Below are 26,302 nucleotides of genomic sequence, written 5' to 3' on the forward strand. Positions count from 1 at the left end.
TTGAGATTAGTTGCCTTGCAAAAATCAGCAAAGAGGTTAGTTTAATTTTTTATATTTTAATTATTTATAAAAAAATTGTAATCATGTATTATTGATTAAAATATTTACTGACAATAATTTTGATTTTAAAATAAGAATTAAAGAGTACAAGAACTTCCAAAGACTGAAAATTAACTACAAAGTTTGTTTGTAGGATAAATTTTTTGATATTGCCAATATTAATATAATTTTTTTATAATCTTATAGTTATTTGATTTTGTATAAAATAAGTATGAAATTATATTATAATAATATTTAATTAATCAGAACTTGCGATTTTTAGCTTCACGGAATTTTTGGAAATCCATCTTTTGCTTAATTCCTATTTCTAAATAAAAATTATTGTTAGTAAATATTATTTTAATAATACATGATTAGAATTATTTTAATAAATAATACGTTATTAAAATTATTTTATAAATAATTAAATTACAAGAAATTAAACTAATGCTCAATGCACACAGCACGCGTCAACGCATTACGCGTGGTGAGGTAGCCAATCATTTTTTCGCTTTTATGGAAAGAAATAAAACAGCAAAAGAATGATTGGCTATCCGCCACGCGTAATGGCTCTGGCAGACCAGCGCGATTTGCGACACGTGACGCGCGATTATCCAATAGGCGTGTACGTCTTTTCAAAAAATTGTAAACGCCTATTGGATTGGAGCGCGTCTTGTGTAGAGTGTGGCGGTGGAGGACTCAATTGGATACTGAAGGTTGTGGTGGGGGTTTGATGTCGCTTCTCTCTTTATACAGGACTCTAGTCCTGTGTGCATTGAGCCTCAGGCTGGAGTCCCATGGATGCGGAACATTCCGCAATGCGGAATTGGCGGAACGCTCGTGATTGGTCCTACAAATATTCCGTCAAGAACGTTCCGCTGAATTATATTTCCCTATGTCCCATGGAGCGGAACTTGCGGATACGTAATTGTCATCTGCCAATCGCAATATTTTTCCCATCTTTCCATTGTATCTATCAAAATCAGTGTATATTATTGGCTCGCGCAGATTACGCTTCCGCATTTTCCGCAGCATGGGACATATAGCTCTGGCAGACCAGCGCGATTTGCGACACGCGACGCGCGATTATCCAATAGGCGTTTACAATTTTTTGAAAAGACGTACGCCTATTGAATAATCGTGCGTCGCGTGTCGCAAATCGCGCTGGTCTGCCAGAGCCAATAGGCATTCGAACTTCTGCGGATCGGAATCGCATATACATGTACACCCAAGGACTTTGATTCTGTCCATGGGGAAATTTTCCAAACTAAGAAGTCACTACTTTCTTCATACTTGCAGTTCATGATTAATGAAACGACTAAAGCTTATTGGTCTTTACGTTAATCATGAAATGTAAGTATGTAGAAAGATAGCGACTTCTTAGTTTGGAAAATTTCCCCATGGACAGAATCAAAGTCCTTGGGTGTACACCCAAGGACTTTGATTCTGTCCATGGGGAAATTTTCCAAACTGAGAAGACACCACTTTCTACATACTCGCAGTTCATGATTAATAAAATGACTAGAGCTTATTGGTCGTTACGTTAATCATAAACTGTAAATATGTAGAAAGATAGCGACTTTTTAGTTTGGAAAATTTCCCCATGGACAGAATCAAAGTCCTTGGGTGTACACCCAAGGACTTTAATTCTGTCCATGGGGAAATTTTTCAAATTGAGAAGTCATCACTTTCTACATACTCGCAGTTCATGATTAATGAAACGACTAGAGCTTATTGGTCGTTACGTTAATCATAAACTGTAAATATGTAGAAAGATAGTGACTTCTCAGTTGGGAAAATTTCCCCATGGACAGAATCAAAGTCCTTGGGTGTACAACATCAAAGTTGAAAAACTCCATCATATATCGGTCACAATTGACGAATAACTACGTGTCAATTAACACTCCGTAAAAAACAATTATTATTAATTATGAAGTCGGAAAAGTTACATTTAATTGTTGGTTTATTAATAAACTTTTTAAATAAATGTACGTGTGCATTTAAAAAGCAGGAGCTACGCCGCAAGATTTCAAAATTATATGTATTATACAACATTGCAATTACAAATGAAAAAAATAAAAAAAAACGACAATTTTGGGTGCGACCTATATTTAACGCTGAAAGGAGATTGCAACAAGGAGCAAGCGATAATCTTGTTAAGGAAATGGTGGCCAAAGACACAGAAAAATATCTAGATTATTTTAGAATGCCACATCAACTATTTGAAAAACTATTGGCATTAGTTGGACCTATTATTGCTAAACAAAACGTTATTCGCGAACCTATTTCACCTATCATTCGGCTCCAAATTACATTGCGCTATTTAACATCTGAGGGACGATCATGAAACTTTTTCCCTAGGGCGGAAACGTGAAAAGTGAAAATCTTTACCATTGAAGTTAATGGAGAAATTTTTCATTTTTCACGTTTCCGCCTTAGGGAAAAAGTTTCATGATCGACTCCCAGGGGCGTTGCGCATAAAGTAAAAACTTGCGGATAAAATTCGGCGGACGTAAAACTGATTGGACCAATCACGAGCGTTCCGCCAATTCCGCATTGCGCACGTTCCGCATCCATGGGACTCCAGCCTATGTCCCATGCTGCGGAAAATGCGGAAGTGTAATCTGCGCGAGCCAATAATATACACTGATTTTGATAGATACAATGGAAAGATCTATGGGAAAAATATTGCGATTGGCAGATGACAATTACGCATCCGCAAATTCCGCTCCATGGGACATAGGGAAATATAATTCAGCGGAACGTTCTTGACGGAATATTTGTAGGACCAATCACGAGCGTTCCGCCAATTCCGCATTGCGCACGTTCCGCATCCATAGGACTCCAGCCTCACTTCTCCGATGGTCTCTGCAATACGACTACTTTTCACAGTTGGCAGCCGTGCGAAATTAAAGGCAGAAAAACGACAGAGAGTGCAGATTTTAGAGAAAGAAGGCTACAAATTGAGCACACCATGCTATCCCTTCCACCATGACTTTGAGCTACACCGAAGTAGAACCGAATATAGAATTTTGGAGGAAACTGGAACACTGTCAATTTTGAATCATTATTAAGAAACTGCCTGATTCCAAGTTTGTGCTTTGACATCTTCACACCGTCATTATTTACGTTTATTTCGCGTATGTATCATGGGTGTGGCGGGTGTGACGTAGGCGTAGGACGAATCATAGAATCCATTAGAATCCATGTTCGCGCTTTCATAAAAGGTCATACCATGTTCGCTGAAATCGGATTGGCTATTTCTGTTTAAAGTCTGACAAGACTGTGGCTTTACGTGACAGTTGCATAGGTAGTTCTTTATATAACCTTATTACGTTATTTATATATATTCATTTAGTTTATTCAATATTTACATTTATCGCAAATTCTGTTCTCGATTAACAATTGGTTAATTAAACAAAAATTATAGTCAGGTAATGATTCCCAGGATATATTTCCGAGATAAAGTTATAGCTACAAAATTATATTAGATAAATATTTCTCTTCAGCTTACAATGCCGAGAAGGGAACTGGTTTACAAAGTTTTTCTAAAACACTCATTCTTAGCTACAAAATTATATTTTATCAAATTAAAATTAAATATATGTTAGTACATAGCAGGTGACTAAAAAGAGGTGAGATATCGCTTATTGCAACAATATAATTCGAAAAATAGTTTTTCAACTTCAATATTTTTGATATTAAAATTTTGTAATATTTTTATTAACATTGAATATTTTACACACGTTATTTTTTGGTCTCTCTTCAACATACGTCATGATACTATGTTAATTTTCATTACTTTTACAAGCAAACAAATTTTTTTATATACTCTTGTATATACTTTAATATCTATAAAGGTATTTATATTTTAATTTTACAAAATTAAGTATAAATGTTATAACTAATTACAATGCTTTTAGTTTTTTACATGATATTTATATCCCATGTAGTAAGCTGACATTGTCATCATTTTAACCTCAAAATGTCATCAAGTTATTTTCATGTTAAAATGATAACAAATATTGTCAGCTTGCTACCTGGAACCATATCATGTGCTGTCAGGGAAATAAAATATATTTTTACGCCTTTAATTATTGCTGAACACTAAAATCTTGAATGTATATTGCAAATATATTGAAAAATAAAAATGATTATAATAATCGAGATATATCTAAGAGAGTGTATCTAACAATAATGGCTTAATTTGCACAAAACTATTTAATTTGTGTATCAACTAGTTGATATGTATATAAATGATTGGTATAAAGTAGATATTGATATTGCATAATATTTAAAATAATATAATAAAACAATATTACATGAAATGAAAATATATTGTGGACAATATAAATATATTATAACATAGTTGCAATGATTTTTTTTATGAATACTAAGAAAATTTTGTTTATTTGTATACACATTTTTAACTTTATTACACTTTTACTGTGAAAATAATTAACAAATGTTTTTCATAAAATGAATTAAATATTTTTATGATAACAATGTACAAAAACATATTACATTATTTGTAATCACATACTTGTTATGACTATTTTCTTTGTATGTATATTTTATTATGATTACAAGTTATTAACTAAAATAAAAAAAGCCAAAGATGAGCATGATTAAGGGTGTTACAGGATATGATTAAAAACACAAATCTAATTTAACTGATAATGTTACAAGAACAAGATTAATTTGACTGTACTTAGCTTTTATCAATTGTAATTACATTGAGAGTACTATCTGTTTATATGATGCTATCATATAGATAAATTAGTTAAAGAATATAATAACTATTTGTATTAATTACAGTGAAATTTATTAATTAAACATTAAACTTTGATGTTTTTAAAGTTATTTGAAGGTTTTATAATAGACAAAAATAATGTTAGAGTCTAAGAAATAAGTCAATTGTGCAATTGGACACCAAAATCTTCTGACACAAAACTGTTTTGATAAATAAAAGCTTCAGTTACATGACTTATTTTTGGAAATTACAAATTTAAAAATAGTACTACATTGCTTGAAGGACCTTAACAGCACAAAATATTATATAATTATCCTACAATATTCTAGATACAAATATTCTTATAATATCATGATATACATGTATTTATACGATATCGCGATATTTGTTCAATATAATATGCTAGGGAATGTAGTGTAATGTTTATAAGACAATACCTAGATCAAGAATTTTATATCCGAGTACACAAAATTTATTTTTTTAATGATCCTTGTATGCCAATTAGATGCAAGAGCGCTTTGTAAGTAGTTTTGGTAATGAATATTTTAAGCTTGTTTTTTTTTTAACTAAACTTCTTGCACGATTTTTCTTTTTTTCTTTTTTTTTTCATTGGAGAAAAAAGAGAAAAGATAAACTGCACAGAAAATTCAATATTTTATTCCACGAAACAAAATAACATTCAGCTATACACAATATATGTATAAAACGTATCGTTCCCCCTCAATAAACAGTATAATCATACAAGTATCTCTTTATGCACTATTATATCAGTATATATCAAAGAAATTTATTAGTATTCCATAAATTCTATATACATGTAAATAGAGGCATTTTAGAAATGTCTGAAAGATTTTCTACCTGTCATATGTCTTTAGGATGTCTCCAAGATGTACTCTGTACATATTTACTTTGTTTGGAATAAGATGTCTTCTGAATATCTTATGCACGAGTGTTTTCATAATTTACTTGGTATGATATATTGATGATAATTTTAAAACCATCATAAATATAATTGAGATAATATTTATGATGGTTTTAATCTTCACAGATTTTCATTGCTGTACATGAGAGTATTGAATTCTCATTGGAATTCTTTTCTTTGTAAACTAAAAAAAACAATTACTAATAAAAAAACAAACTTATTATTGCATTATTGCTATATGTTCTTTGCATTGTTTGAAAGATGCTTATTAACATAAAGATTTTAAATTATTAATTTAATATATTATGGTATATTATTATTGTGATTCAATTTAAAAGTTTTTTCAAGATTGAAAGTAAGTGGTGGACAATTTGAAGAACTAGAAAAAAAAAAAAAATATATATATATATATATATATAATCATATAAAGAATATTACTAAGCATTAAGATCCTGCTATAACCGTTTTTTCCATTTAATTGTGTTAAATCTATTATTAATTTTGAACGTATTAAAGTTGCATTATTTCTCTATTTGCTTTTATTATTTGTTAATGTATTTTTAATACTGTTTCAGTAGTAATAATCATCGTGTTCAGCAAACACAAAACAAATAGAAAGAAAAGGTAGTAAGGAGTGTTCGTCAACATCAAAACGTAATCGTCTTTTGCCGTTAAAATATGCCAGGGTAAGCATCATCTTGAGAAATGTTAATTTTTTTTGCATAAGCACGTATAGGGCATACATAATTACATAATTGCACATATCTAATAAAATATATAATTGAATCAGTTTTTTGAAAAACAACATAAAAGTTATTTTTTATCAAAATTAATATATTAGAGGATTTAAAATCAAATTTAAATACACAATTTCCTTCAAACATTATATTAGTCAAGCAATCTTTTCTCAGATATCAAGTTTATTTGATATTTTCATGAGATACATTACAAGTCAGTGACTACATTTACATGGCCTGATTTACAACAAAGTTATAACATTGATATTATAAAACTGGTCAATCATAAGTATTTCTCTAAAGAATAAAATGAAAGAAGTCACTTAAACACTATTAATCAGGTTTAGTATGTACAATACATCCATTATTATGAAACTGACCAATTGTCGATTAAAGGTGAGGCGTAAATATAGTAAATAATTTTTTTTTGTTATACTCTGCAAAAGTTAGTGGATATTTTTTCATTCTCTAAAAATATATATTCAATAATCACTTTATTCAAATTTAATATTATGAATTTGCTTTTTTTAAGAATTGTATATTTCAACAATAAAATTAAATCTCTCTTTCTCTCTCTCTCTTTCTCTCTCTCTCTCTGTTTCTCTTTCTCTTTCTCTCTCTTTCTTTCTGTGTGTCTAATATAATTTATTTTATAATATTTTTAGAAAGATTATTACAGAATTTTTTTAATTAAAAAATCTTGTACAAATATTTTGTACAAGAATGTTTATTTTATTGACAAATAATGCAAGTCAAAATTAATTTTCTTTCTGAAGAGACAAGAAGAAAAATTTTAAAGTAATACAATCTACTTAATTAATGATAATGAGGCATTTTTTAAATATATTAATTATTTTTATTACTAGTTATAAAAACTAAACAATTTTTTCAATTTTTCAAAAGTGAAATTTTTTAAACAACCAATTTATTTCTTCATTTTTCTGCTTTCCTGGCAATATAAGCAAAGGACCCATATGTACATAATTGTCTATATTAATCAAATAATTATTCAAACATACGAAATTAATATTACGATATATTTACAACACGCTTCTATTATTTAATTTAATGATTAATTAAATATGACGTTTAACAATTATACATTTAACATTTTATACAGGGTTACAGAAATGTCGTTGGATCATATGTTCTGTTCCCGATGCAGAGAAGGTTTTGTCGCTCATGAAAAAATTGTTAACTCAAACGGTGAATTATGGCATCCTCAATGTTTCGTGTAAGTTGCTGGTTAAAAATTAGGAAATTATTAAAAATAAATTATAAAACTATTTTGTAACAAATGGATAGAATAAAATAAACGATAGTAAATGAAAATTGACCAATGAAAATGGAAAGACTAAGTTAAAAAAATAAAAGAATAAAATATATCAAAATGTTGTAATGTGCAAGACATCCGTCATTTTTAGTATGTAATGTGGAAAGTATACTTTCTGTAAATGATGCACGGTAGCGTTTTTTACATGGAAGGAAAAATATATACATTGGTGCGAGCCGCGAGTTTATTGCGTCTGTTGATACAATAAACTTATAGAGAAGAGCTATGCAATATCCGACCCTCCCCCCCTTTTTTTAGTGTAACTTGGGCTATACTTGGTAAAAATAAAAAAAATGATTTAGTGTATAATTAATACTTGGATTAATAAAAGGAAATTAGTTTAAAATTAAATATAAAGATTAATAATTAGCACAAAGTTAAAATTTGTAATTGAGATAAAATTGTTGTCCAATACCGAGCAGTAGATTTTAATTCAGTAGATTTTTAGGTGATTTAAATGATTAATATGATAGGAGAACATTTGAAAGATTGCAATTTTGCAAAAGATTGATTTTTTTTGTACTATATTAATATAAATAACGAGTTTCTTTTATAAAATAGTTTTTAATTTATTTTATTCTATTTGTTTTCATTACGAAATAATATTTATTTAAGGCTTCTGAGTACTCGCCGTGGCCATATTAAAATTGTGACGTCGAAGCGTGAAATTGCTTGAAATGACACGTAATTTTGTTCGACGTGCCATTTGTAAATAAAAACAATTTGGATAAAACCGACTAATCAGATGGCTTTAAAACACTTGTAAAAATGGGTCAAGACCATTCTTTTTCTGCCTAACAGTCAGTAAATAATCATAAAAAGCATGTAAAGTGAAGCTATTAAAACAAGACAACACACGCCGCGGTTAAACTAAAGTTTTCGACGTGCCATTTGTAAATAAAAACAATTTGGATAAAATAGACTAATTAGTTGATTTTAAAACACTGGTAAAAATGGGTCAAGAGTATCCTTTTTTTGCTTAACAGTCAGTAAATAGTCGTAAAAAGCACGTAAAATGACGCTTATTCAGACACGAAAACACGGATAGCTATTGAAAGAAGCGAAAAATGTGCTTTTATACATAAGAAAGTTTACTTGCGATCTATTTTTACGAATTGAGTAAATACGATACAAGTTATATTTTTACAATGAAACACGTATAACAAAATAACATGCACGATAACATCTCATCGTCAATCTGTCATGTTTCACGCCTATTACTTCTAATTTTGTCCGATAGCGACAGTCCATTGCGGACAAAATTAGAAGTAATAGGCGTGAAACGTGACAGATTGACGATTATATGTTGTCGTGCATGTTATTTTGTTATTACGTGTTTCATTGTAACAATATGACTTGTCTGGTATTTACCAAATTCGTAAAAATGGGCCGCAAGTAAAATTTCTTTGAATTTTATACATAAAAGCACATTTTTCACTTCTTTCAATAGTTATCCATGTGCTTTCCTGTCTGAATAGCCTTCACGTGTTTTTTACGATTATTTACTGACTGTTAGGCAGAAAAAGGATAGTCTTTATTCATTTTTGCAAGTGTTTTAAAGACATCTGATTAGTCTGTTTTATCCAAATGGTTTTTATTTACAAATAGCAGGAACAAAATTATCTGTTATTTCACGCAATTTCACGCTTCTGACATCACGACTTCAATATAGTCACGGCGAGTAAACAGGAACCTTAACATGTCCGCCGACATGCCCGACATCTTCAAGAGCTGAGAGGACGCAAAACTCGTAGCGTACTTTCTGTCGGGTCTTATGACCCTTGTGACGAGCGGCCCAACAGGACGTCACATCATAATATACATATATCTTTATTTTGGATTGCTTCAAACATTAATTTATTTTCTGCGAAATAAAAAATATTATTTTATAGATTTTTAAGTCATGTTAATATCATTTTGATAGGTGCGCACAATGCTTCCGGCCATTTCCAGATGGAATCTTTTACGAATTTGAAGGATACAAGTATTGCGAACATGACTTTCATGTTCTATTTGCACCATGCTGTGGCAAGTGTGGTAAGTTATAGTTAAATTTTATTAATTGTTTAAATATCATTTATTAATTTTAGAATAGTGAAATGGTGAGGTAACACTTTAAATGTATTTAATCGAGTTATCATCTTTGCAATAGGTGAGTTTGTTATTGGCCGTGTGATTAAAGCGATGAATTCAAATTGGCATCCGCAATGTTTCCGCTGCGAAGAATGTAACGGTGAATTAGCGGATGCGGGTTTCATCAAATGTCAAGGCAGAGCCCTGTGCCACACATGCAATGCCAATGTGAAAGCTGGTGTGCTTGGAAAACATATATGTCATCAATGCCAGTATGTTCTTATTATTGCATAAAAGATACGTCTTTAGTACCATAGATAGTATGTACAGCTTAAGGTTTTCCATTTTATCATTTTTTAGAAGGTTTTTAGAATCTTTTTTTTTTTTAAGAAAGTAAATAAATATTTTTCAACATTGCTTTTGTATCCTTTTGCAATTGGATTTATTTTTAGCACATTTAATCTTAATTTTCTTGGAAACCTGACGTGATAGGTCAATTTCGCCACCGGATTTATGTTCAGGGAGCAAAGTTTATTGGAAAACACTTTGTTTATTCAGGTCCCAAAAAAGTTTATTTTTGTATTAACAATAAATCCATTTAGGTCCGGTTTTTCATTATCTGGTTAACTTATGGTTAAATTTGACTTGATGTATCCAATGATGTTATATCCAATGTCCATTGGGTTTACTCTTGATGATGCCATAAGCAAAGCTTATTAGCTAAAATTTCAAATTTAAGTTTAATCGTAAGTTAACTAGATAATAAAAAATTTTAATCTCTACACGATTTATCGGTAACTGGATGAATTGCATAGAGATCAAATGGATTTATTGTTAATAATTGAATTTTTCAATGACCTGAAATTAAAAACTCAAACGTCATTTTAATTAGAATAGAGGAAAGGGGAGAATTATAGAATACTATTTTCCCCAAAATTTGGTTTGACAGAAAAAGCAGTGTTCTTTTTTTATTTAAAATTTATTAAAATGCCTAGTCTTAGATTTTTTTAAATTTTATCCGGAGAAACGATATTTTTCTCTTAAATATTGTCATTTGCTGCTTTTTGATAAAAAAATATTTTTAACATTTTTAAAAATTAGTCTCAAATCATATTAAATAGAGAATTTCGACCAATATGTGAAAACACAATATAAACGAAAAGCCTTAACAATCATCAAAATTTTTTTAGAATTTTTAGAGAGGAAAGAATTCTGACATTTAGATTGTTAGCATCGATTATTATTAAATTGACTTTCAATTTAATAATGTGATATTACTATTTTAATTTAGAACTATGTTTTAAGATAAAAAAATTATTCAGCACACAGTTTTGTGAACTTAATAAGGTATATAAAATCAGCACTAATTGTAAAATCCAGTTATGATCGTTAAGGCTTTTTATTTATATTACATTTATATTATATTTAGTCTAAAGTATCTGAAAAATTTACTAAAACTTAAAACTAATAATTAATGTAATACAAACTATTTTAAAATATTACATTTTAATTTACTCGTTTTCAAAATTTTTCAGTGGAGTAATCGATGATAAACCTTTACGATTCCGTGGTGAACTTTATCATCCGTATCATTTCAATTGCACAACTTGCGGTGTGGAACTCAATTCTGATGCCAGAGAGGTCCGTTCTAGACCCGGCTATGCTGCTAACGAAATGGTAAGATCACTAATTTTTTAACATATGAATCAAACATAATTATTTTAAATTTAGATTTTTTTAAGAAATTATATCTAAAAAAAAAATTAATTAATACAGTGCAGGTCAAAATTTGAAAAGTTTACCAAAATATTTAACTTTTCGTGAAATGCAAGAAAATTGTAAACGTTTCTAACCTGTTGACTTATATATGTATATTTATTGAGAACAAAATACCTATCTTGATGGAGTCGCGTTCGGACCGCCGTGGCGATCGGACGTGCGAAGCGTCAAGTGGCTATTCATTTGAGAGTTAGCAGGGGCAGTGTGAAGTGGGGGAGAGAGTTGGAGTGAGTGAGATAGTAGGGTGCCTTTATAAATTAATACCGGATTAGTATTAATCAGGGGATGGAAAACGTTCCCCCGGTCGGACGGGGGAAAAGATATTCTCCATATGATAAAGAGACAGATAAGCTAAACAAGGGTAGAAGCAAAAAACGTATTACATCTCTAAGTGAAAAAGTGATCGAGATTATGGATGAGGAAGTAAATACATCTGATTCGGATGAGCAGCATGCAAAGCCAAGATCACAGCTGGAAAATATCGATTTAGTTAAGAAAATCATCTTAGGTGAGGACCAGCAAGTGGTTTCAGCTATGGAATGCACGGAACATTCAAATATTGGTATCGACCAATCACAAGGCGAGAGAGCACCAGTACAAAGCAGTTCAAATACGAGGACTAATAAGAGCAGCGTTACCAGGTCAGACGTAGATCAACCAAATACACAAATAACGAAAAGCGAATCTTACTTTGTTATTAACGGAAATCTTACAGAGGTGGATTCTCTGGATAAAGCGATGCAGGATAGCTTGCTTGGAATTAATATTAAAAGATTAGACTCTTCGATTAAAGGCGATTGCAATATATTGATTAAAGTTATTGATGATGATAAATCTAAATTTATGAATAAAAATAAAAATCGCACCAAAATTTTGGTATGGTGCAATAAAAATCAGATATTTCCTGCAGATCTCTTTATGCAGAGATTTAATTTGGCTTCGTTAACTTTCAAAAATGTAAAGAACGCAAATGACTGTTTAGATAAGTTAGATAGATTAAAAGATAAATGGCTTGCAGGCATTGTAGATAGAAGGAAGGTTACCTGCAGGGGAGTAATTGCCGACTGGCCGTATGACATTCCCGAATTGTGGAATAACATATTAGACAGGGACGATATTTTGAAATTTGAAAGAATGAAAAGAAGGGTGTGGGACAAAACTGAAGGCAAATTCAAAATAGTAAATACAGATAATATTATTGTTACCATGAAAGGTGCTAGAATTAGAGATAAACTTACTATCTGTGATAATCTACGGATACATTTAAGAATTAGGCCGTATATTGAACGGGTCACCCAATGTTTTAACTGTTTTCTATTTGGTCATATAAAAGCGTTTTGTAAAAACGAAGTTAAATGCGTCGTGTGCGGGGAGAACGCCCATGGGCAATGCAACAAACCACTGTGCTGTAGAAACTGCCAAGGGGAACACAAATCCACGTTTAGGAAATGCCCCGTATTCTTAAAAAATAAAGAAATTAAAGTAATCATGTCATACAACAATATTTCATTTACGGAAGCTGTTAGGTTGATTAAAGGTGATTCCGATGAGCGTTTCTCTCGCGTATACGACAGATGCACAAAACCGGACGTATGGCCCGAACTTAAGAAGGTCGCGGAAAACAAAAATCCTAAACAAATAAAAGAGACAGTGAGTACTTTACCTTATAGGCCATTTGTCACTACAAGAGATCATAGTTATAGCAATAAAATGAAGGCTCGTGATTTAAATAAAAGTAAAGAGGAAAAGAAGATAGCTGTTAATAGAAAGGCGTACTCAGATTACTATAAAAACTTCAATCCTAGAGAATATACTTTTTTGCAGGGACCTCGGGGGGTGGCGTATCCCGCACATGATAATAGTTTGGTAGAAAATTTATGTAACCAGGGGAATAGTGCAACGAATGATAGAGAGTCAGGAACTTTTGACATTGATAGGGTGATTGAGTGTACAATAAATAAATGTAAAATATCAAAAGATTTTAATAGAGAACTCGTTGAACTAATATATAAATATAGATTACCTCATGAGTCACCTTTAGGCAATAAGTCAGCCCAAGCTGACTATCAAAAGGAATACGATATAGAAAGATATAGAGTTAATATAGAAGAACATCGAGAAGAGTGGAGAAGGGCTAAATCGCTTGGCCTAGAAAGTAAAAGGGCATACTGGGATAATAGAAATGAAAGAGAAGGTGATATACATTCTATTTTGTAAAAATGGCCTCTATCTTATTGTGGAATGCCAGAGGAATTAAAAACAAACAAGAAGAAATAAGTAATAATATAATTCCCTATGACATAATTGTAATCACAGAAACAAAAATTAAGCATAGTCAAACTTTATATTTTTCAGGATATAAGACCCTTAAATCTAATAACCCGGATAATTGTGGTGGTATTGCGATCATAGTTAGAAACGGTATTGAATTTGAAGTCATGGAAGACTGGAAATTTAACTCGCCAAACATAGAAGCTATCGGTATTAGTCTAAAAGGCACTACAAATAATTATAATCTTATTGCAGTCTATAGAAAACCTTACGGCGTTAACAATATTTCAATCTGGTACGAACTGTTAAAATTCAAAGGAGTAAATAACAATTCTATTATAATAGGCGATTTTAATTCACACCACAACGTATGGAATTGCGATAAGATAGATAAAAATGGGGAAAATTTATACTTGGCTATGTTTAATAAAGGTTATATTAGTGTTAACAACGATACAAAATCTCGCCTAAGTTATAACAATCAAAGGGCTTCTAATTTAGATTTAATTTTTGCTAATAATAATTTGGCAGGATCATTAGATTACTATCAGTTAGAGGATACGTGGGGCTCGGATCATTATCCTATTGAATTATATATAGACGCGGAAGTCGTACCATACAAAAAACTAACTAATAGAATTACAAATAAAAATAGTAATTGGCTATTATATAAAAAACTACTTACTATTAAATTAGAAAAAATCAAAGATAGATTCGGCGATACTAATGCAACAAAAGTACAAGAAGATTACTCTTTTTTTATTAGTACAATTAAAACGGCTGCCCTGCTGGCAACTAAAAAAGATCCTAAGACATCTTCAAAATACGTACAATCTAATAAGACATTTATTAAAAACAGACACCCAGTTAGATGGTGGGACGATGAATGTGCAGAAGTAATTTTGAATAGAAAAGAAAAACTTAAAAATTGGCAGCGTACGGGCAACCTTGAAGATTTTGTTGAGTACAAGAGATGTCGGGCAGTGGCCAGAAAAGTTATCAAAAAAAAGAAAAAAGTAGATTTTAATAATTTTTGTAACAACATTAATAAACATACTAGTATGAGTTACGTATGGAATATGATGAGGGTTTTCAAAAACGTACAGAAAAAAATTAATTGGAACTCCTGGCAACACAAAAATAGAGAGCAAGAGATTAAAAACACTATAGATGAACTTGCCCCCCCGTGGGTGGAAGAAGAAAATAGAATCAAATTGTTTAGTTACTCCACAGAAGATAATGATATGAACAAAGAATTTAATATGGATGAGCTTCAACGGGCGATTCACATGATTAAACGAGACTCAGCTCCGGGCTTGGATAGTATTGATTACCAGATGTTGAAGAATTTGCCTTTGGTTGGTCAACACATAATATTAGAATTATTTAATAGAATTTGGAAACACAATGTTATTCCGTTAGAATGGAAAGATTATCAAGTAATTTTTATTGACAAGATAGGTAAGGAAAAGGTTAGACCTATTGCCTTGTCTTCGTGTGTTGGGAAACTTATGGAGAGATTGGTTAACGAGAGATTAATTTGGTGGTTGGAGAAAAACAAAAAATTGTTTCCTATGCAAAATGGTTTTCGCCGGGGAAAATCGTGTATTGAAAATTTAACCAAGATGATCTCAGATGTTAGAAGGGCCAACTTAATGGGCAATTATTCCCTTGCAGCGTTTCTAGATGTTTCCTCTGCATATGATAATGTAAACTTTAAAATTATGACTAACAAATTGATTGAGGAAAAATGCCCTGCGGGCATCTCCAACTTTATAATAAAATGGCTGGAGCCACGATCGACAACTTTTATAATTAACAACCAAAAAGTAGAAGTTAGAAAAGTTTACAAGGGTTTACCGCAGGGGGCTGTTTTGAGTCCCATCCTATACGCCTTGTACACAAACAAATTAACGAATAATTTGGTTAGTGGAACGCAAGTAGTGCAATTTGCCGACGATATAGCAATATATGTGCAACACACCAGTAGACTGAATAATAGGCTTAATTTGGAAACGGCGGTAAACAGAATGGCTAGTAATTTAGAGCTATTGAATCTCAGTTTGTCTCCGCAGAAGACAAATTTAGTAGAATTTTCCAAGTCAGGATACCTCGATAGACAACTTTATATCACAGTTAAAAATACTAAAATTTTCAATAGCCAAGGCGCCAGATTTCTTGGAATCTGGCTAGATAATAGAATTGATTTCAATAAACATATTATGGATATAAGAGGTAGAGTAAACAAAGCTAATAATTTAATGAAATACTTGAGTAATGTTTCGAGGGGAGTAGAGGTAAACACTGCCCTAATTCTATACAAAAGTTTGGTAAGATCTGTCATGGACTATGGTTTGTTCATTTATTACCCTTGCCAGAAATCTACTCAACTTAAATTAGAGAGATGCCAATTCCTTGGGATACGCACGGCTCTTGGCTATCGAAACAGCACACCGAACAATGTCATTATCGCGGAATCCAAGGTTGTTCTGATAAAAGATAGAGCGAAAATGCTCGCTAAAAACTTTTGTAGTAAGATATACAAGTATGGTGAAAGTTCTGTCAGATTAAGCTTGGACGATCTAAAAAGTAAGGAACTTTTTGCAAGATATAGAAATCCGTCTTTTGTTAAAAGCATTATTGGCGAAGCATGGGATTATATATGTCAAATGCGTAATAAATTAGGAAATAAAGAAGACATTTTCGAAATTTGGAAATATGATTACAGAACGTTAACAGATTCGATAGCGATAGATTATGAGGCCGGACTTTCTGTTAAAGCTACAGGAAAAAAGCGCAAGAATAATATTAATACCATTAAAGGCTATAATGCCGCGGATCGTAATTTAATCAGTACAATTAAGAATAAATATAACTTTAATAATAACTCATGCGTAGTGTATACTGATGGATCAAAGTCTCCGCAGGCTCAGTCAGTGGGCGCAGGTATAGTTTTCGAGGATCAAGATGAAGGCTTATACATTAGTCTTCCCAAACAGTGTACAATATTCACAGCCGAAGCAATGGCAATTCTTTCTGCCATGAAGATTGCGGAAAGTAAAGCTGATTCCTTTGAAAACTTCATTATTCTTACGGACGCGAAATCTGTTCTACAAGCCATAAATAATAATGTACTTAGCGTTTATCATAATAAATATATACTCGAAATTAGAAGACTGCATAGTCGTTTTAAAAACGTTTTGTCAAAAAAAATAATGTTCGTATGGATTCCTTCTCACTGTGGCATATCGGGTAACGAAATCGCCGATTGGCTAGCAAAAGTGGGCGCTGATGAACCTGCGGACACTCTTATTGAAGTTCCAATTAGCGACTGTAGAAGTTTGTTTAGGGAGGAAGCATGGAATGACACACAAGCTATAATTGTCAGGGAAGCCTCATTTAAAGGTGTTCATTATTTTGAAAACTATTATGATAAAGATAGTAAAAGTCCTTGGTTCCTCCCATTTAATGAGGATAGATATTTTGTAACAATGATTAACCGTTTAAGAGCGAACCATTACAATTTAAATGCTTCTTTAGCCAGGAAAGGATACATAGAAGACGCTAGATGTGTTTGTGGATATGAAGTTGAAGACTTTGATCACGTGGTATGGCGGTGCCATCGATACGATGAAGCAAGAATGAGAATGGGAGACATTCTACGTAGTAAAGAGCTGGAAGGAGTTGAAAGTATATCTGACATGCTGAAGCGGGAAAAGTGGGAGAAGATTAGAGTCATATTTAATTTTATCAAGAAATTGGGAAGGATTATTTAAGTACTGGGCTCGCGAGTGCGAGTTATTTCTACCTATACATATATACAGGCACCCTACACCACTGCCTTTGCGTCAAATAACCTCAAAGCCATTGGGCAGGTTGACGACGCGTGTCCGTGAGACACAAATTTAAAAAAAAAAAATAAATCGTTAATTCTAACCTGTTGACTTATATATGTATATTTATTGTGAACAAAATACCTATATGTCGTATTAAGCGTAATTTTATCAATAAAACAGTAAATTTTAAATTTATAAAATTAATATGGCTATTTTCCATTTTCACGTTTGTGATTACATGTCTAAAGACGTTTTTACAATTCAATTCGATCTTAATAACAAACTTCATGTTATATAGAACGAACTGTATTGTTTGCGATGTCACGATAAAATGGGAATCCCGATTTGCGGCGCCTGCCGGCGTCCCATCGAAGAGCGTGTGGTAACAGCACTGGGCAAACATTGGCATGTGGAGCATTTCGTATGTGCTAAATGCGAAAAACCTTTCCTAGGTCACCGCCATTATGAGAAGAAGGGTCTTGCTTATTGCGAGACGCATTATCATCAATTATTTGGGAATCTCTGCTTCGTCTGTAATCAGGTTATTTCTGGTGATGGTATGTACCAAATATATGATAATCTAGATTACTAAATACAGTTAAAAAATATCATCAGTATAGTACTTTTTAGAATACTTTTTACTTACTGTATATTAATGATCACAAGTTAATCCATAGATTTGTCTTCTCTAAGATCTTATCTTTTCAAATTTTTATTTTTTCTTTGGATTCTCAAAATTCTCTAGTTTAAAAAAATGGAGGGAAGTCACATCACAAATGAAGGAACTTTCATATACATCTTTTATCAAAGTAACTTTTGACATTACCATTTTTTAAATAATAAACATAATGAACAAAATTTGAGTAATAAGAACAATTTATTATTTAAAAATGTTTATAATGTTATTGATAAATATTGTGTAAAAAATAGGAAAAAAATTCTCAATAAGTTCTTTATAGTTTTTAAGATGCCTGTAGAATTATTAATCTTCGTGTTCTAATCGTGTTCATTTCATACGTTTGACTATATTCAAAATCAAAATAGACTCAACATTAAAAATTTATTAAAATACATATTTTGTTATTTTCTTTTATTTTTTAAATAAATAAAAAATTTTTTAATTGATATATAATCAATTAAAAAATGATTAAAAATTATAAATAAATTTATTTAAAAACAATTAAAATTATGTGTAAAAGATTGTATAATTCATGAACATTTCATACTCTTAAACGAAAATGATACAGTAAAACTTTATTTTTAAAATTTTTAAATATTCTTTAAAATTCTTTCTCATGAATAATTTTTCAAAACTTTTATATTTTATTTGCGATTAAATTATTTAAAACTCTTCTTTCCATAAAAATTTAATGTTATTTACAATTAGAGAATATATTTTAAGTTTTAAATAAAATTATAGGGTCAAAAAATTTTAAATTTAAAAATGCTTATAAATTACTCATGAATAAATTACTCACTTAATCAAATTTGATTAAACTTTTATATGTGAAAAAATTGAAGAATCTATGTTAAAATAAATTAATATTTTTTTCCTTTAGCTATTAATTTTTCAAATTTCTCGAAACTACAGTTTTTAAGGCTCCTGAGTACTCGCCGCGACCATATTGAAGTCGTGACGACAGAAACGAGAAATTGCGTGAAATGACACGTAATTTTGTCCGACGTGCCATTTGTAAATAAAGCCAATTTGGATAAAACAGACTAATCAGATGGCTTAAAACACTTCTAAATATCGGTCACGACTATCTTTTTTCCCCCTAACAGTCAGTAAATAGTCGTAAAAAGTACGTAAAGTGACGCCTATTTAGACAGGAAAACACACGGATAGCTATTGAAAGGAGTGAAAAATGTACTTTTATGTATGAAATTCAAAGAAAACTTAACTCGCGGTTCATTTTTACGAATTTAGTAAATACGAGACAAGTCATATTTTTACAATAAAACCTATAATAACAAAATGACATGCACGACATCTCATCGTCACGTTTCACATCTATTAGTTCTAATTTTGTCCGCGACGGAATGTCGCTACCGTCAACGCGGAGTTCTCACGTCTATTAAGCTGGCACAGCCATTTCAGCACAATCAAATGAGACTTATACAGGATTTTTTTGCTAATTTTTTGCTCTATTTAGAATTTTTTTGCTCCAGCCGTTTTGTTAAAAACAATGGCTGTGCTAGCTTAAGTTAAAGTTAGCACAGCCATTGTTGAAAAATAAAGGGAATTAAAAAACAAGTACGAATTCATTTAGTGCTATTTTTTTGCTAATTTTTTCTCTTTAGAATTTATTTGCTCTAGCCATTTCGCTAAAAACAATGATTGTGCTAGCTTAAGTTAAAGTTAGCACAGCCATTAGTGAAAAATTGAAGGGGATTTAAAAACAAGTACGAATTCTTTTAGTGCTATTTTTTTGCTAATTTTTTGCTCTCTTTAGAATTTATTTGCTCTAGCCATTTCGCTAAAAACAATGGCTGCTTCTTTTTGCTAAGAACTGTCTTATCCGAGGTCTTATCTGACTTATCGAGACTCTTTATCAAGCACAATGTAGGTTAGGAAACTTGGTTATTTGTACAAATATGATGACGAAATTATTAAGTTGCTTTCGAAATACACCGTGTACGAATTTGTTGTTCCACTTTTAATACGAAAAAATAATCACGGAATGACGATGGTACGTTTACGAGAATCGCTGTACAAGAGTAAAGCTAAGTATTGTATACTGTGAAAATCAGTCTTACAGTATTAGAAATTTTTTCTATAATATTTGTTATAAGAAATAACCGAGGGGGAATTCACAACCCAAAATTTTGTACACCAATGCCGATTTTTGGCATTGCTGTAAAACACTGCCGACATTTTTGTACACTGCCGACAATGCTTATTGTTAGTCAATGCCTACAATGCCGTCAATCCTATATTAAAATTAAGGCAATGCCATGCAATTATGAGCACTACCGCGTGCCCATTATCATACGCCAATGCCTGCACAAGAATTCTAAAGCTTTCCCGAAGTATTCAAAAATTTTTGTGCTCAACCCCATGATCGACTCTGAAGTGAGCTCACCACTCCCCAACCACTGACGACAATGCCGTCAATATTATAGGTCACTGCTTACTTTTTTCGGCAGTCCACTGCCGAAATTTTGTACACCAATGCCGGCTGTGAATTTCCCCTCGGAAATAACACAAAGTTTTGACATCAGTTTGTTTATTATTATATTTATTAATTTATGATTTATAAATTAATAGATGTGGATTTATAACCTCTATTAAGCTGGACCCCCCACCAGCAAAAATCAAGTTCGCACTAGGTAAAAAATTTAGTGCTATTTATGTGCTAATTTGTTACCCTAGTCCGGATTTTTTTGCTCAAGCCGTTTAGCAACATTTAAAAAAAAATGGGGGGGTGCAGCTTAATGGCAAGCTGGACCCCCCCATAAAAAAAAATATATATATACAGTAGCCCCTAGGCAAAAACAACTACGCCAGAATTTGTTGCTAATTTGTTGCTCTCATATAAGACCAAAATAAATATAAAATTGTTTCATAAATATCATTATGCGTGGAGCTCGCGCGCCGCGCTCTATCATCCGTCACCTTATCTCTAAATAATTTGCTGCTTGCATAGTATTATATTAAATGATAGTCAGAAATCCTACTACTAAAATAAATAGAACTTTGGAATTAGTTGCTAATTATAACTTGTAAAAAATATATTCGTTTATGCAAGGCGCGTACTTTCCACGCACAAAGTAATTATTTTCAACAAGTTACAGCTAGCAATAAAATCTTAATCCTATACCAAAATGATTGCTAGACATCCTACTACTAAAAAAAAATAGATTTTGGATTTAGTTACTAATTATAACTTATAAAAAATATATTTGTTTATGCGAGGCGCGTGCTTTCCACGCACAAAGTAATTATTTTCAACGAATTGAAGCGAGCAAAAAAATCAAAATCACATATTAAGTGATGGTTAGACATCCTACTACTAAAAGAAATAGGTTTTGGATTTAGTTACTAATTATAACTTGTAAAATATATATTTGTTTATGCGAGGCGCGTGCTTTCCACGCACAAAGTAATTATTTTCAACGAATTGAAGCGAGCAAAAAAATCAAAATCACATATTAAGTGATCGTTAGACATCCTACTACTAAAAAAAATAGCTTTTGGATTTAGTTACTAATTATAACTTGTAAAATATATATTTGTTTATGCGAGGCGCGTGCTTTCCACGCACAAAGTAATTATTTTCACCGAATTGAAGCGAGCAAAAAAATCGAAATCATATACTAAATGATCGTTAGACATTTTACTACTAAAGTAATACGTTTTTGATTTTGTTGCTAATTAAAACCTGTAAAGAAAATATTCTTTTATGTGCCAAGAATGTTCGCCACGCTATATCGATCTTTAACAAAATTGAGGCTCCCATAAATGTTATATTAAAATGTTCCTTAGATATCGTACTATTAAATGTGTAATTTCTTCAATTGTTGCTAACTGGAAACTGTTAGTGATAATTTAGTTATCTGTGTAATGCGTGCTTCCTGTTGTAATATTCATCGCAAACTTGTCAGTAAATTTTATTTGTGAATACGGTACTAACACTATTTAAGGAGTCTTCGCAGATGTGGTCAGGACACGGTTTATTTACTTTATTTTTTGTTATTTGCGTTCCTATTGTTCCGTGTTGCGCGGCGACTTGTCGCGTCGTGTCGTACGTTTCCACGCAGCCGTAAGGCCCGACGCGCAGCGCCGTCGCTTGTTACGCTTTTTTTTTCAATGTTTATGATTTGTTTAGCTTTACCCAATTTTTCCGATCCATCTAGATCGATTGACAATGCATAAACGAACACTTTTTTTTACAAATTACAATTAACAACTAAATCCAAAACCTATTTCTTTTAGTAGTAGAATGTCTAACGATCATTTAGTATGATTTTGATTTTTTTGCTCGCTTCAATTCGTTGAAAATAATTACTTTGAGCGTGAAAAGTACGCGCCTCGCATAAACGAACATATTTTTTACAAGTTATAATTAGCAACTAATGTCGAAGTTGTATTTATTTTAGTAGTAGGTTTTCTGACTATCATTTAATATAATACTATGCAAACAGCAAATTATTTAGAGATAAGGTGACGGATGATAGAGCGCAGCGCGCGAGCTCTACGCATGATATTTATGAAACAATTTTATATTTATTTTGGTTTTATATGAGAGCAACAAATTAGCAACAAATTCTAGCGTAGTTGTTTTTGCCTAGGGGCTACTGTATATATATATTTTTTTTTATGGGGGGGTCCAGCTTGCCATTAAGCTGCACCCCCCCATTTTTTTTTAAATGTTGCTAAACGGCTTGAGCAAAAAAATCCGGACTAGGGTAACAAATTAGCACATAAATAGCACTAAATTTTTTACCTAGTGCGAACTTGATTTTCGCTGGTGGGGGGCCCAGCTTAATAGAGGTTATAAATCCACATCTATTAATTTATAAATCATAAATTAATAAATATAATAATAAACAAACTGATGTGAAAACTTTGTGTTATTTCTTATAACAAATATTATAAAAATAATTTCTAATACTGTAAGACTGATTTTCACAGTATACAATACTTAGCTTTACTCTTGTACAGCGATTCTCGTAAACGTACCATCGTCATTCCGTGATTATTTTTTCGTATTAAAAGTGGAACAACAAATTCGTACACGGTGTATTTCGAAAGCAACTTAATAATTTCGTCATCATATTTGTACAAATAACCAAGTTTTCTAACCTACATTGTGCTTATATAAAGAGTCTCGATAAGTCAGATAAGACCTCGGATAAGACAGTTCTTAGCAAAAAGAAGCAGCCATTGTTTTTAGCGAAATAGCTAGAGCAAATAAATTCTAAAGAGAGCAAAAAATTAGCAAAAAAATAGCACTAAAGAATTCGTACTTGTTTTTGAATCCCCTTTAATTTTTCACTAATGGCTGTACTAACTTTAACTTAAGCTATCACAACCATTGTTTTTAGCGAAACTGCTAAAGCAAATAAATTCTAAATAGAGCAAAAAATTAGCAAAAAAATAGCACTAAAGAATTCGTACTTGTTTTTGAATCCCCTTCAATTTTTCACTAATGGCTGTACTAACTTTAACTTAAGCTATCACAACCATTGTTTTTAGCGAAACTGCTAAAGCAAATAAATTCTAAATAGAGCAAAAAATTAGCAAAAAAATAGCACTAAAAGAATTCGTACTTGTTTTTGAATCCCCTTCAATTTTTCACTAATGGCTGTGCTAACTTTAACTTAAGCTAGCACAACCATTGTTTTTAGCGAAATGGCTAGAGCAAATAAATTCTTAAGAGAGCAAAAAATTAGCAAAAAAATAGCACTAAATGAATCCGTACTTGTTTTTTAATTCCCTTTATTTATCAACAATGGCTGTGCTAACTTTAACTTAAGCTAGCACAGCCATTGTTTTTAACAAAACGGCTGGAGCAAAAAAATTCTAAACAGAGCAAAAAATTAGCAAAAAAATAGCAAAAAAATTCTGTATAAGTCTCATTTGATTGTGCTGAAATGGCTGTGCCAGCTTAATAGACGTGGAGTTCTCGGTTGAGGAGTCAAGAGCCTTAAGGTTATTAATTTTTTATTGCAATTACTTTGAATCGTAATGTTAGAAAAGAAAAATTATACGAATCTTTCTTCATCTTTTCCTTAATTGTTAATCTAATGCAATATTTGTTTTTTTTTACTAGTTTTTACAGCATTGAACAAGGCATGGTGCGTCCATCACTTCGCGTGTGCATTCTGCGACCAGAAGATGAATCAGAAGACAAAGTTTTTCGAATTCGATCTAAAGCCCGCGTGCAAGAAATGCTATGATAAATTTCCGCAAGAGCTGAAAAAGCGAATGCGACGTATGTACGATCTGAATCCTAAGAGGGTTCCACCAACGTAAATGCAGAGATCTGGAGTCTTTCGTGTAAACCGTTCAAAAGGAATATAATTAATACTCTTTCGCACTTATAGTGCCTTATATCTGCCTTAAAATAAATATAAAATAAATATATATTTAATTATTATATAGTCTACCAAAGCTATTCTTTTATCAATTGCAAGTATTTTAACATAATTGTATCTACTATATGTATCTACTTTTTAATTTTTAGACCGCCAGCATTGGATGTAATTCCCTTAGAAAATTCCCGAAATATTGTACTAATATCTTGGAAATAACCTATATAATGGGGAATCCTCCGTAGCTATATTTAGACTTTCCGATGGTCTAAAGGATAATATAACTTATAATTAAGAAGCTATTGATGTTTTTCCATTTGAAATATCTTCAAATTAGCATCTATGAATGGGAAAAAGTGCAATAATTATATAACATTTTGTATATGTGAAATGTAACATCAATTTATACATAATGTTGAACTTCAATAACTCGAATCTTAAGAGAAAAGAACTCTTCGAGTTGTAGAGGTTTGACTTGTCGAAATTTTCAAATAAAAAAAAGTTAACTATGAAAATTCGACTTACGAATATTTTATATGAGAATTAATAGTAATTTTGCGATTATAATGGTTTTTAAAGGAAAAAAATTCAATTTTTAATCATGAATTATTTATTGCATTCACATAATAATTATAAAGCAAACACAAGATTATTATTCATGGTTACTAAAAATCTGTAATTAATCTGTTAATGATTTAATACATTGTTGATGTCAATGTCATTTTCAACGATAATCAAAGCAATATGTTGGCCTCAATATTATTATATCTTTCTATAAAATTTCATAAAACGTTTATTTTACACAACATAAACGCAAAAATAATTAAAGACACGAAAATAGAAATTATGCGTTCGTTTAACTTTAACGATAAACGCGTGGCTTACTTGACATGTACAAAGAAAAGGGAGAGATAGAGCTGCGACTGGCTGCAACAAGTGACATGTTTTTCAAAGACATTATAGTGCATAGCTGCAACTTCGAGTTATAGAAACAGCGACAATAAAATTTGACTTATAAAGATAAACTTGTAAAGGTCTGGTTATTTTAAATTCGAGTTACAGAGGTAAAATAATCTGACAAATAATTCAAGTTAAGGCAGATTTTATTTCGACTTATAGAGGTTTTCTGCAGCGGAGCGGAAGGAAATGAACAAAACTTTCGTCTTGTAGAGGTTTGACCCTATAAACATATATATATATATATATATATATATATATATATATATATATATATATATACATGTAATGAAACAAACTGTACATTAGTTTTTAAATTTGTCTGGACTACTGCCGATATATACATATTTAAATTTTAATATGTAAAACTATTTTTATTATATAAACATATGTAATAATAACCATAAATATATTTAATTATGTATATGATATATATTTAATTGTATTTTAAGGAATTTTAATATTGCATTTCAATTGTAATTTTAATTAAGATTTAAGCTTTTTTAAAGTGATTGATAACAACATACAGGATTAATAATAAGGCTAACAATGGAAAAAAAT

The 26,302-nt window shown here is 31.2% G+C and overlaps 1 protein-coding gene across 9 annotated transcripts; it reads left to right on the top strand.

Annotated features, from left to right (window-relative positions):
* Positions 1-2,972: 2,972 nt before the first annotated feature.
* Positions 2,973-26,026, top strand: LOC105196607 (LIM and senescent cell antigen-like-containing domain protein 1). Of its 9 annotated transcripts, none has more exons than XM_026140142.2 (9): positions 3,343-3,473; positions 3,549-3,674; positions 6,290-6,400; positions 7,572-7,685; positions 9,709-9,821; positions 9,937-10,129; positions 11,393-11,534; positions 18,042-18,300; positions 24,523-26,026. In XM_026140142.2, the coding sequence occupies exons 3-9, from the start codon at positions 6,393-6,395 to the stop codon at positions 24,723-24,725; spliced, it is 1,032 nt and encodes a 343-aa protein (XP_025995927.1). In that variant the 5' UTR covers positions 3,343-3,473; positions 3,549-3,674; positions 6,290-6,392; the 3' UTR covers positions 24,726-26,026. The 9 variants fall into 9 exon arrangements, with proteins under 9 accessions (XP_025995924.1, XP_025995926.1, XP_025995928.1 ...); XM_026140144.2 differs by having other exon boundaries at positions 6,293-6,400; XM_026140139.2 differs by lacking the exon at positions 3,549-3,674 and having other exon boundaries at positions 2,973-3,349.
* The last annotated feature ends 276 nt before the right edge of the window (positions 26,027-26,302 follow it).

This window comes from Solenopsis invicta, chromosome 11, assembly GCF_016802725.1.
Source record: "Solenopsis invicta isolate M01_SB chromosome 11, UNIL_Sinv_3.0, whole genome shotgun sequence".
Taxonomy (NCBI): Eukaryota; Metazoa; Arthropoda; class Insecta; order Hymenoptera; family Formicidae; genus Solenopsis; species Solenopsis invicta.

Bases quoted from the DNA above. Each gene is read 5' to 3' on its own strand.
- LOC105196607 (XM_026140139.2), top strand. The intron at 7,686-9,708 runs GTAAGTTGCTGG...TCATTTTGATAG, and splicing joins TGGCATCCTCAATGTTTCGT to GTGCGCACAATGCTTCCGGC. The intron at 18,301-24,522 runs GTATGTACCAAA...TTTTTTTACTAG, and splicing joins TCAGGTTATTTCTGGTGATG to TTTTTACAGCATTGAACAAG.